At 40.4% G+C, this 14,250-nt stretch overlaps 1 protein-coding gene across 5 annotated transcripts in view; it reads left to right on the top strand.

The window, feature by feature from the left end:
* Positions 1–6,884, top strand: part of GALNT13 (polypeptide N-acetylgalactosaminyltransferase 13) — a 431,117-nt gene extending 424,233 nt beyond the window's left edge. For all 5 annotated transcript variants that reach the window (XM_059727376.1, XM_019480581.2, XM_059727378.1 and 2 more), the window contains one exon: positions 1,172–6,884. In XM_059727376.1, coding sequence (XP_059583359.1) covers positions 1,172–1,312 — 141 coding nt within the window. In that variant the 3' untranslated portion in view covers positions 1,313–6,884. The remainder of the gene's footprint in view (positions 1–1,171) is intronic.
* The last annotated feature ends 7,366 nt before the right edge of the window (positions 6,885–14,250 follow it).

Raw genomic sequence — 14,250 nt, 5'->3', positions numbered from 1 at the left:
GTCTTCCTTCTGCCTTGTTTGACTCCCATGGAAGAGGATCACTTGGCAATTTTTTTTTAATACCAAGGTGTTGCAAAATCTTAAAAACAGTAAGTACAGATTTCAATGAGACACTAAAAGTCCTTGGCTTCCTTATTTCCATCCCAGAGTACTCCATTGGTGTCTTTGTGCAGACATTTCCTGAATAGGATAGGCTGAGAACAGTATCACATTTTCCTGTTAATTTGAAAATGTGATCCTTGAAATATTTTTTCAACTTTTGTCTCAGAAGTTCTGATGGCAGAGTCAGAAGGGACTGAAATGATCATTACTGATATAATTTAGCCAACAGAGTGGCTCCATATGTCCAGGGAGAATTTCTCTGGATTGCATAGCTAGTCTGTTTGTATTTCCTTTTAAAAATTAACTTTATATGGTTGCATTTTTGCATGTTGTTCATGTTGGTTATGGTGGCAGCTTTTCATCCTTCAATGATATGGAGCTAGTTGTTCTAGGTATATTCTTTTACTATTGCCACCGATCAAACTCTGCCTCAAACCCTCCTGCCCCAAAATGATGTAATATAGATAAAAAGGACAATTAGTTAAAGAAAAAGCAGGTATTTGCACTAAAAGAATATTGGCATTTACATATTGTTTTACAATTTTGTGCGTGTGTGTGTTGCCACTGTTTATACAACAGGTGGTAAATATATTTCCTTTACACAAGGCATGTCTTAAATTACATTTACAGTCTGATATACATATATTTTCTAGGCATTGGGCCATGGATTCCTTGAAACTGTAGATAATTACTTTGAACTAATATTTTTTGTGCCTATTTTGAACTTTCGGTTATACTTCTGCTCTTTTGTTTTTGTTCCATGGACACACCACAGTTTATCATTCCTTAAGTGGCTTGACCCTGCCATACATCTAAGGAAGGTGAGCTCATTATTTTCATCAGAGCAGTGAAAAATAGCATTAAAGTTGGTTTTAGCTTTCAGTGTATCATAGAGCCATACAAGTGGTGGTAGACACTTGGTGATATGTGGTGCAGCTTCTGAATGGGGTCATTTTACCCGATGTTATAGTTTCTTGTGCTATGTCTGCAAAAAGACTACAATGATCAAATATTAAATTTCCAACAATACTTATCTTTCTGCAACATTTGCCATTTTTTTTTATTACAGAAGCTTACGTTGAGGCATGTCAATAGCAACCAGTGTCTTGATGAACCCTCTGAGGAGGACAAAATGGTTCCTACGATGAAGGACTGCAGTGAAAGTAGATCCCAACAATGGCTACTACGTAACATGACCTTGGGTGCCTAAAGCTAGAAGAAACTTGAAATGTTCCTTTAAGCCTTGCAAGGTGTCTAGACCTTCATTCTTCCCTGATTTGAATCAGAAGAAAGGATATTCCTCTTCCATTGTTCTCTGTTAAATGAAAAGCTTTGAAGCCCTGTTGGAAATCCTACCATCAGAACAGAGTCCTTTGGGGGCTTTCTTGTTTTGGCATGTCTGCACATGCCACTTTGAAATTTGTATCCATTCAAAATAAGCACATGAGAAGCTACAAATAGCATAATATATGCTATTATTAACACCAGATGCACTTGAAAAAGTATTTCCAGATAAACCTTTATGAACTTAATATCAAAGAGTTTGGGAGGTTGTTTTTTGTTTGTCACATAATATTGCTTGAGGGTGACATAATGTAAAATGCCTTATGAAACTAACTTGCATTGTGAAAGATTATATCAGTCGTTTTATAAACTTGCTGTATTTGTACTGGCCCTTCATAGCAACATAGTGAGCATATTAGTTGCTATTTCATATCAAAGGGTACTCAGTGAAGTACTAAATTGAAAAGGTTTCCAAGCAGTAAATTTACTGTACATAATGAATGTTTCATGTTTTGTGCCAGAAAAGATAAAATAGCTGTATATAAAAGTTCTTTATAAAAGCAGCAAAACTGAGCAAAAACACATTAAAAATGGAATCTAAAATCACAGAAACCACAGCAAAAGACATTGGATTAACAGTATGGAGAGCGGGCAATGTATATGAGTAAAGCAGATTAATGTAAATTGGAATTATCCATGTAACCTGTCCAAATGGAAGATAAATCACTGTGGGCCTCACTTGCACCTATGGAAATCTATTCATTTCAAGAGGTAGCATGGATGGAAAACTGAACTAGTAGCAAAATTTGGTCCTCTGAGCCAAACTGTGACTCAGAATTAGATCAAAACCAAGTCTATAACTGTTAACTTTTTAAAAACTATATCTTCATGCTGGATACAAAGGCACATTTTGGACATCCATGATACAAACCGGAACCAAGTTATAGATAGAATTTGAGCTCTAACTCTGAACTTTCTTGTGTTAATTTCTTGGGTTTATAGTAGATGCTTATTTATATTTTAAAATAATTTTGGGAGGTTAATTTCTTTTATTTTATTTATTGTCACGGATATTAAAAATGTTTCACTGACATGCTGTTGTCAAAGGCATAATAGGAACCAATGCCATATCAGCCAACATGGTAAGTGTTTGTAGAAGTGTTTTGTGTAATTTTATTAATATTCATTCATAACTAGCATTTCAGTAAATCTCCATTGTGCATATCCCCACAAAATGGTCTTATTATAAAAATAGTTTGGCTAGATTTTGTGCTGTAGTCCTAATGTATATCATTTGCCTAGAAGGAGGTCCTAACACAGTAGAACCGGAGTCCAAAACGGCCATCATAGAACAGCTGCGGAGCAGGAAGACCAGAATCCTGCCTGTGGGCTGTGGTGTAGGTTCTGACCCCATCATCTACTCACAGATGCTCAAACCAAGCCTCTTTACTCATGCATTTGTTGGTATTTGGGCATGGAACTGTCCACGTTCCCTGTGTACAGGCTCCTTTGGTGAATATATATTAATAACACCTTATATTTACATACTACGGATTGATAGACTTTGCACATTCTCTTGAAATGGATTGTTAAATGAATACCAAATGCATGTTAAATTGGAAAAGTCATTACTGTGCTTTCACAGTAGTTGTTTTTTCAAGCCCTCATATCTCATCTTTTTAACACCCAAATCTATAGTATACCTTAACTAGCAAAAATGAAAAAGACTATAATTTTGTTGCCTAAAAAGAGCATTAAAAATCACAAACAAAATAATTTAAATGCCAACATTCATCCAGAACAAATTACTACTTTTTTAATCATCTCCTTTCAAAGGGCTATAGCACATGTACACCCATAATCCAACGTTCATGCTGGTACAACACATATTTTGGCTACTAGCACTGTGGCCCTACTAACAATATTGGTGCTTAGTAGGGACTGCTAGAATACCTAACAGCAGTTAGTAATGTTAATTTTTTTGTTATCCATAATGTATCTTATTTAATGGGACCTAGCTGCAAATTATGAATTAAATGTAATTGCACTGCACTTTTCTGAATGCAGGGTATTCTCAAAATTATTATTAGAAAGTATTGAGAAAATGTTACTGCATTGTATCTCAATTTACCCCCCAAGTACCCAAAACAGGTCAAAAACCAAATGGACCCTTCTTTCCCAGGTATGTTATTTAGTGTCTTTTTTCCCTCTGTATGACATGAATATTGCCATGAATTCAGCAATGACCTTGGGCTGTTACCCTTCCTGATGACTATTGATTCAACTTTATTATATCAACAGCTACATTGTTATGTTATTGCACTGATCAAGAAAAGGAAAAAAGAAAAGAATACACATATATGCTTTTTTATTTCATGCTTATTCATGATTAATGACACTGATTTCTCAATGTTTAGAATAGAATATTGTTTAAAATCTTCTACATGTTGTCAAATTGTATGACAGCTAGACATTAGGCCATGATCCTGCAAGCACTTATTCATGTACTTAATTTTACCTGCTATAAGCAAACCCATTTACTTTACTGGACTGGGCCCTAAATTTGCCTCCCATGAAAGACTGTACAAACCAAATACTCCATAAAAAGCCTTATATAACTAATTTGGATGAGGAGATTGTCTTGAGATGTCTCTCTGCAGTACTTCAGTCAAAAAGGAAACGAGGATAAAATGTAGGAACTTCTGGGTTCTAATCCCAACTCCTACCATTGAATTCCTATGTGGCCTCAGTAAATTGTTTAGGCCAAAATTATTAAGAAATGGCTTCTAATTTTATATAACTCAATTTTTAGTGTCCAAATTGGGGTATCCATCTGTCAGGGCACTCATGAAGTTCAAACAAGTGTTTGCTGCTTCTCGTTGGAGGCACAGGCAGCCAGAGGCAGCCAAGAAGAAAAATAGCCTGATCAGGTATGAGAGGCAGTAAGAAACAGCACAGCCCTGAGCTGTGGAGACTGGGTAAATTTTCCCAGCCTGGGGCTATGCTGGGAATGCACACAAGTGTTTGTTAGGCCAGGTGAATTAGTTTGATAGGCCCCTCTGTGTTCTTGCCTGATGAGAACTGGCTTTATATCAGGATCATTTTTCCAGTGGCATAAATCCTGTGAAAACTTCTCTCCCCTTCCCCTCTCTCACCAGGCATTTAGATTGCCCTAAGCTTGTACATACCTCATATGACCACCTTTTCAAAATAGAAAGGTGGGACACATGCCTGTCTTCCCCCCCTATGCCCTCTGCCAGTGGCATGGCCAGAGCAGAGCTGAGCTGAGCAGAGCAGGGGCAGATGCAAGCTGCCCACTATGGGCTCGGGGCTCCCCACCCTGCTGCCTTTCCCTCAGGAGCCCCACACTAGCCATGCACCCCCTGCCTGCCCAGCAGCAGCAGATGGCACAGGTCCATGCCACTGCCACTGCCCTACAGCTGCCATGCAGGTAGGGAGCGCCTGGCCATGGTGGCATGGCCAGCGTGGGGCCCCTGAGAGGAGGGCAACAGGGGGGAGAGCCCTGAGCCCACAGCAGGCAGCCTGCATCCGCCTACTCCACACGCAGATCTGGGGGGCATGTGCACACAGTGGCAGGGAGCCACCCCCAATGCCCCCTGTACAAGCCACCATGGCTCCATCCTGGTCCATGCCCCAGCCCCTGGCCCCATGTACTGCCCTGGCTGGCCAGCACCCTCAGCCCCTACCCCACTTCCTCCCTCCCTTTGGGGGCCTTGATCTGTCCTGTCTCCTCCCCCATAGATTTAGCTGCAGGGAGCTGCTCTCCACACTGCCTGGCTGTATTCCCAGCCGCATGCATGTGTATGGGCATGTACATGCACATGGCACCTCCTGCATCCTGGATTGCTTCCAGCCTCCAAGGGGATATCTGCTGTTTCCCACAGTGAATGGAAAACCTGGATCTGTGCATGACACTGAATTCGGGACAAATGATGTCCCAGAGTCATGCAGCCCCAGACCAGGACTTGATGTTCCCATTCTGGGACTGTCCTCCCTAGTTAGGGATGGGTGGTCATGCTATACATACCCATAATCAGAGGCCATCTTTGAAGACTGTAAGTCGTAATCTGTAACTGTTTCCCCGTCTCTCAAATGTGGCTATTTCTTCCCTGTCTCTGAGAGGTCTTATGAGGATTAGCTAATGTTTGTAAAGTGTGTTCAAGATGCAAAGAACTCTGCAAGTGCTACACATTATTTATTATTAAGACTGCAAGTGTAATTCTAGTTCTCATATTTTCCAAGTATTGTTTCAGAGAGCAGAAGTCAGACACAGGCCAGACCAGAATTTCAGCAGCACTTAGCAAGTTGGACAGTGTGAAGGGCAGGTTGCTACTTTCCCCCCACTCACATCCACATGAGTTACTTCGGGATGGAAAATGTTGGTACAATATAAGAACTGAAACTAAGCTGGCTTTGATTACGCTGTTCTGAATAGATGCAATGTCCTAGTTTCTAGAATTATATCTTTTCTTTGTTTTACTATAACATTTTAAAGAAAGAAGTATTGTACTGCTAACCTACATGGCCTGTTTTTTGTATGAGAAAGCAAGGATCATATCTGATCAAATAAATTTTAGTTGCATCTCATTTGTAGATGCTGAATACAGTCTATGGGAGGCACGTCTGGTGGGAATGCTTAAGCTTAGAGCTATTAAATAGATCGTACTGATTTCACTGATATGAACAGTTTGGGAAAATAAAACGGACTTAATGAGGGTTGCTAAATGTCATATCCATAAATCCTTCTGCATTATATCAGCTGTCTAAAAAGCTTTAATGCACATGCAATTCACTAAGACATCAAAGACTTAATTGACTATTGTGACAACTAAAGCTTCAGAATTATCTGTGTACCACTAACCATCATTCATTTCCTGTATTTCGATGTATGGAATAGATAAAGTCAGCTGCTATACTGTACAATATATGAACACATCTGGTAAGATTACACCATGTTTAAATTGCTAATAAATATAAGATATTGTATGATCTTAAGGTGTTGAATGAACACCAGCAATGTGTTTTAACTGAGTTGTGTGGATTTTAGTGTCAAAGTGTTTGTTTTCTAACATTTAATAACTTCTTAAACCAAGTCTTATTGTTCAGGTATGTTGAACCCTTTCTTCTCTTCTCAAACAGCATGTATTCAGGACACTTTGGTAAGTGTGTTTGTTGGCAAACAAGGCCACTATAATCTTAAGTATACAAAAATCCATCTTTATTTAAAAAGAGCATTATTGATAAAGTATCAACTCGGATCTAAGAGGCTGCACTATCAGTTGATTTAGAGGGCACACTTATAAAGGTTCCTGAATAAGTGCTTGAGACCCAAATTAAATTTATAAAAGTAGATTGTGGATAAAGAATTACAAAATTTAAATGTCGTAACAGTTATTAAATGGTAAAAAGGTACTCTTTGCTGTAAATTTAAATATTTATACATTTTTGTAGAATTAAAATATACCAGTTTAGTTTTCCTCTGGTGTTTTTGTCTTTTTATGAGAACATAGTGCTCTCTCATGTTCACCTAGTGTTTTATGTTACAGACTAGAATACTCAAAGCTCCTTTTCCACAGCCAAATATATCCAGAGTGGTTATTCCTGTGTGGGTTTAAAAGAAAAGGATGTACAAAGGAATCTTCCATATGACAGATGGCCAACACTTAAGATGCGTAAACCAAGGTACCAGCCCTGGAAGCTGAAACCTTAAACACACAGAGATCTACTGACATCAGGATACTTCTGTCCAAAGTTCAGCTCTGAGAAGCTCAAAGCTGTCTCAACTACACAATTCTTAGTAAGACTGCAGTGATATTAAAACAAGGCAGTATCTACATAGTCAATTTTTGACTCAAAATCTAACTTTGAATTTCGTGTATCCAAATTGCATGATACATTATTTGTATGTTTAATTAAATACACTTTAAAAAGTCTTATCAGTTAGAAGTGAACTGATAAATTCACATAAATTATCATATAAATTCATACACTACTTCTATATTTTTTGTCACAAATCCAAAAGAACCAAGTTGGACAATCTTGTACTTCAGTCATAATTGCTGATTTGTGATATTTTCTTCATCCATAGTTCATAACAATGCTTTCTAATTACAGAAAAGTAAGGGGGAGCTGGAAACTAGTTAAATTAAAATAAGAGTGATTCAGTAAATTATGAAATTATTTCAAATTCTACCAAGTTCAGTTGCTTGATTATCACATCTCCCATCTACCCCTAATCCCCAGATATCATTTTGTATTTATTTAATTTTGATCAGCAATAATTTCTAGATAATGTATGCAAAATTGGTGAAATTGAAATTGAGCAAAAGGTTGTGGGGTTTTTTGTTTGTTTTTTTATATATATACCAGGAATTTTGGTGATAGATTTCACAGTTCTTTCATGCTTTCCCTTTGTTGTTCTGTATCCTCTTATTTACAAATAGTTCTTATTCAACTTAGTTTGTTATACTAATTAACAGGTTATCTCCCTGAATGCTGGCCTTGTTGATACCAATAAAGAGGCAGAAATGGCTTTAAAATAACTCGTTGTAAGAGTTTGCCATCTTTGGTATTTTCTCATTCTAAAATTATTGAGAGAGCTTCATAAAAATGTTTACTCTTCTATTTATTTCCGATAAGCTTTAGTTTATATACAACATTCAGTGTATGTATGAGATTAAAAGATGATTTTCAAACCACTAAAGTGATTATTAAACTATTTTGCAAAGATGCAATTAACTGTAGAGCTCATGTTAATTACAGTATGTGACTCGTTAGATGAATCACAAAATAATCTATTTGTGAGTAATGAATGCAGAAATTGAAGTATGTTTCTTTTTTACACTACACTCAAAAAGTTAATAGATTAGGACTGATTATGAAGCTAAAATTAGCCAAGGAGCAACAGCCTACAATTTGCTTTTCTTAGCATAAATATACTTGTTGTGCTGTAGACTAAAATATGGGCCAAAGTCTGCTTGGAGCTAGTATCTCTTTTGAGTAGCAACTCACATGATCAGACACACTGAAGGTCTGAAAATTTACCCTCCAAATTTAGTTTAAAAGGAATTGCATAAGGCAGAAAAAAATTTAACCTTATCACCCTGCAGCCACTTGAGCACATGAGTAGTCCCATTAAACTCTCCCATACTACACATGGATGTACATTTTTACAGGTTTGCTCAATATTTGCAAAATCAAATATTTAATCAATTCCATTTTACTTTTATTTTTAATTAAACAGAAGGTTATTTGTTTCATTTTAAATATTAATTATTTTTCTTTATTTTTATATTAATGTCTACATCAGGGGTGGGCAATTATTTGGGCTAGAAAGCCACCTAGGGAGTTTTGGTGAGCTGTTGCGGGCTGGGTTAGCACTCCTCTCTCCCCTCCACTGGGTCAGCACTTCCCCCTCATTCCTCCCAACAGTTTACCAAAACTCCCTAAGTGTCTCTGCTCCACGCTCGGCCGGGCAGCTGGGATGGGGCTGTGGGTGGCTGGGAAACGGCATCGGGGAGTGGGATGGGTGGTGGAGCTAGGGTTGGGATCATGGGGCCTTGACAGTGTGGCCTGGGGCCCAGGGCAGAGCCATGATCCTCTCCCCACATGCCCCTAGGATGGGTGCCAGTTCTGTGGGCTAGGAAATTCAGGGAGCGGGTCATTTCTGCCCCAGGCTCCAGATCTTGACCCCACCTTGTCACTGCCCCATAATCCTGGGGTCTCCATGGAGACAGACTGGAACCCATACCAGCAGGGTACAAGGCCAGGTGGACAGGATGGGGCTGCTGGTGGACAGGGAGCTGAATGCAAGAACAGGACAGGTTGGCAGGGCCGGGTCTAGGATCTTGGGACAGTGACAGTGTGGTGCCAGGGCTGAGGCAGAGCTGCAGTCTGCTCCCCACATGCCCCTACCTGCAGAAACTCTGCCTGTCACAGGAGTATGTAGGGCCCCAGGTCTCAACTCCACACTATTACCACCCCATGATCCTGGCTCTGCCTTCCCATCCTGCTTCTGGACTCTGCTCTGCATCCACTTGCAACCCCATCCCATCTACCTGACCATGCACACTGCCCTGGGGATGGGTGCAGGGCGGACAGGTTGGGATGCCCAGGGAGCAGGGCCAGGTCCACCAGCAGTGGCAGCTGGAAAGAGCCACCATTGCCAGGGCTTCCAGGAAGTGAGTCCGACGACTGCACTGCCCCAGCCCCACTGCGCACCTGGGGTAACAGGATCGTCTGGACGCATCATTGCCTAGGCTCTGCCCCGAAGCTGGGCTGGGAAGGACCAAGGGACCCACCACGGGCCAGGAAAAATCCCTTAGCAGTCTGGATCCAGCCTGTGGGCCATATTTTCCCTACCCCTATTCTGCATGATTCTAGGTACATGTTTACTAAAAACATTTTAAACTCTTAAATAAATAACCTCCCACTCATCCAACTATTCAAGATTAAATACATATAAATATACATTATTCTCACTGTGTGCTTTCCTTTAGGCCCTCTTAGAATTCTCCCTTCTTTGCTGAAAAATGGTAGAGGACAGGCATTCTCGAATAAGGTTGCCAAAAGATTTATTTTCCAAATGGTCACTGAATCAACAAGACGTTGCTATTTTAAATTTAGTTTTAGTAAAAAGCAAGGACTTAATAAAAGAGTTAGTCATGGGAAAAGGTGAATCAGTTCATTTTATATTGTAGGATAAATCAAAATATGTCTATTGCTAAGGTTTTGAATGTCAGATGAATAACATTTGAGAAAATAACAATGGTCTGCAGGAGCTCAAAGATTTGAAAGTAGAAGAACCATGGAATGATTCCTTTAAGTTAGAAATGCAAATATTACCTGGATCCTGAATGCCAACTGGTAGGAAATGGCTGAAGGCCTACCTAAATGAAGAGGCACTTCAAACAAGATTTTAAAAGGAAGCAGAAAGGGTAAATGGAATGAAAAAGTGATTTAATCAGTAAGTGATTTAATCAGTAAGGACACCTGTTGGGAAATATTGCAAATCTGGAGGAGGGCTAAATTATCCTGCTGAAAGAATTAAATAACCTGGTGGACTGAAGTAATAGAAACGGTATGCAATGTAATAGTGTAAAGCCACTATTAGGGACTAATACCAAAAAAAATTTCTATAAGCTGGGGGACATACATTGGATGTAGTGGAGGAAAAAAGACCTATGTGTATTGGTTGACCATAGGATAAGTGCGCACTTCTGATGTGAAATAGCCATGAAAAAGACCATGTAGAATGTAATAGGTGGTGTATTGTTAGTAGAAACACGAACATATTCACACCTTCCTAAAAGTCAGATAAGACCTCCTTTAGAATATGTGTATGTTTTGTTACCTTTTTTAAGAAGCGAATTAAAATTGCAACAGGTGCAGAAAAGAGCTACTTGGATAGTTATGGGCATGGGATTGTTGACCTGAGGGGTCAGGCCAACTCTCAGGATCTCATTATTCCGCCGTTAAGACAGGAAGGTGTGACACAATTGCACATATACAAGCACACAAATCAATTAGGTGCATATACACAATACCAACTCAAGCACATGCACATCCAAATCAGCCTAGGCACATGCATACCCATCACCAATTCAAACACATACACTCTACACCCCAAAAGTTAGACAAAATCAATTGTCCATACCTGCACACTCAGTACACACACACAGATCACTAATTCGTATATCATGCGCACAATCACACACACACACACACACATACTCACTCACTCACCAGTTCATACACATACAACCCACCTATACATACCCACAGGTAAATTCCTAACTTGGATGGTACAGTATGTATGTGTGTACTTGGGGTACCTGGGATACTTGGGGGAAGGTTAAGGTGAGAGAGAGAGTTGAAGTGTAGTGAGTGAAAGTTGCCAGAACTGGTGGATTAGAGAGAAGCTGGCTAAGGATCTGAGGCTTGGGTTTATTTAAAATCAAGCGGACCCAAGGTACTTGAGGTCACAGGTGCAAGGGGAAAAAGCCTGGTGGCGAGGAGGAGACAGTCAGGAAAGAGAGAGAGACAGAAACCTGGGAGCTTGGGGCTGGAAACTGAGGCTGACACCTGAGATATTGAGGGGAAAGGCGGGGGACAGATAAGTGGTGGCAAGGAGGTGGCAGCCAGGAAAGAAACTGAGGCAGAAACCTGGAAGCTCAGGGGAAAAGGCAGTGGGGATAAGACAGTGGCAAAGAAACAGGGGGGTTGCAGACAGAGAGGAGTTCAGGACAGGTGTTGGAGGTGGCAGCGAGCCAGAAGCCAGGAGAGAGAGAAATGAGACAGAAATTAGAGGGGTGAGGAGAAGAGATTGGAGCAGGGCCGGACTGTAGTAAAGCAAACCCAACTCAGGGGTCCAAATAACAGTTTTATTATACAGACAACACACTACACAGCCCCATGAAGTTCTTGGTTCACACACACACACAAGCACTCACAATGGCAGCAGGAGAAACAGACTCAGTGGAAGGGTTGGAGTCCAGGTAGGGAAGAGAAACAGTGTCCAAGTCCTTGGTTGAAGAGGGGTGGGGGGGGGGGTGATTGCTAACTATCCAGGCTGAAAAGGGGTCTTTGTCCAGCAGGTGTTGTCCAGAGGGTTGCCGGCAGGGCCTCTGGGTGGATAGGTGGTGTGGCATGGTGCTGGTCCAAATGGAGAGGACATCCCAAGGAGTCAGTCTTCACTACCCCTTTTTATGGGGCAGGCTACCTCTGATCTCCTGTGGGGAGGGCCTGTCCAGGCAATGTCAGTCCTGTTCCAGAGGGCTCCAGGTGTTCTTACTCAGCAAGTACAGCCTTGGCACAATGGTGGGTTGCCTCATCTTTTGTTTCTTGAATGCTGAGGGTGGTTCCAAAGGCTGGGTCATTGGTCGAGGTATTGGTGTTGATGGTCTGGTCATTCAGAGGGAGCTATTTTTAGACCTAATGCCATTGTCTCTCAAGCACCCTCATTCATTCCCATTCATTCAGGAACCAAGTTACATAGGAGGGGTAGGTATGAGTCATAGGTCTGGGGACACAAGATGGAGGCTTGACATTACAAGATGGAAACTTGACATGACTTATGCTAACTTACATATGTAGACCTAAAACAGTAATCACACAATATAAAAGCAGTAAAAAAAATCAATACAAACATAATAATTATCACTTATAAAACAGTGGATATCTATATCAAAATAGCAGGGCACTTATTTGCAAAGAGTGGAGAGAAAAATAAAACTTACTACCTAAAATAAAATTTTAAAGCTTATCCTACATCTTAGCTTGCTTATACTTATCTACAGGGAATAGAGAGGGAGAGAAAAAGTTAGACATGGTTGCGGAAGTGGAGGGAATACATTTTAAAAGAAAAAAAAAGAAAGAAAAACTCGGGGTTTTGCTACAGAATGGTAAACTTGGTTTATTGTATGAGAACTCAAAAGACCTTGGTTGGTTTAGCCCTGGAAAACAAAAATTTAGTGGGGATATTATTACACTTTCAAAATACATTTGTTGGGATAAATGCTGTGGGGGGAAAGAATTATTTAAGTTAAATTATCCTGTTACAAGATCAAATGGATACTGATTTGTCACGAATAAGCTACATTGAGTGCATCTATATGAGGTGCTCTTGTGTGTATTAGACTAATATGCTGTAAAGTGTCACCATCTACACACACACATCAATTACTGCACATTAAATTATTCTAATGCACCATTTGCTAGTACCAATACATACATTAACTAATGCACTGAAGCACATGTGTAGACCTTGACCAGGAACAAGTTGCTAATCCCCATTTCCATGGGGTGAGCAGAGCTGACTCAGCTCCAGTGCAGCTCTCTCCTAGCAACATGGAGACCAGGCCTGCCCCACATGCTCCCTGCCAGCCCAGGTTTGGCGCCCAGGGGAGCCTGGAGCTCTCTCTGGCTTCTGCAGGGAGCAGAGCAGGGCAGAAGCAGCCCTGGACTGAACTGCTCCTTTTGGGAGAAAATTTGCTCAGGTATGCACAGACCTAGTTTAATACACCTGGATTTTCTGTGCAAAAAATTCAGGCACATTAATTGCACGTGTAGATGCACCCATTGGCAATTAAAAGAAAGTCTTAATCAGAGGCATGAAGTTCTGGAATGGCCTTCTAAACAAGGTGTGTGATCAAGGAGTATAAGAAAAAGATAGTATGACATCCAAGGTAGGCCTGATCTTGAAGATAGTAGAGAAAGATTGCGATATGAGACTTTGTGCATTTCTTTTGTTGGTAACCCTGACAAGAATTAAAATTAATTATTTAATTAAGATTAAAGGAAGAGATAAGACCTGAGTTCTGGCTGCTTTTCTAATTTCTGTATATACATTTTAAACAGTCATTGAATTAAAATAAGAGTAATTCCAGAAACCAGGCGTTCCCCTACCCAAGTGAGTGCTGTGACCAACGGGGCTTTGGTTCTCTACCTGGCCCCATGAATCTAGCATTCCTTTCTGCATAGTTTCAACAAGCAGGGTGGTGAATGCGCTCCCTAAATCCCAGCCAGCCTTGTGTCTAGCGCAGTAAGGTTCACAGGTGAACTCTCAGAGGTAAAAGATGTGGATCTAAACACCCTCAAGCAGACAGCATTAAGCTCCCATTTCCTTAGTAAGTGCGCTTATACTATACACAGGTGCTTAGCAGCACCTCCTCCAGTCATGATGAAAAAGGAGGCATTTTTCCCTGCATTTGTGAGGGGCAAAATCCAGTTAGAGTATGGTAGGTATGCTCTGAACATGCCTACATTACTGTGCTCTTCAGAGGATCTAGGCACCTGGGCTACATTTTTTATTAATAATTCCTGGATAAAATGGATAAACAAGAT

The sequence above is a fragment of the Alligator mississippiensis genome, chromosome 4, assembly GCF_030867095.1.
Source record: "Alligator mississippiensis isolate rAllMis1 chromosome 4, rAllMis1, whole genome shotgun sequence".
Taxonomy (NCBI): Eukaryota; Metazoa; Chordata; order Crocodylia; family Alligatoridae; genus Alligator; species Alligator mississippiensis.
This window is presented reverse-complemented; position numbering and strand designations above follow the sequence as displayed.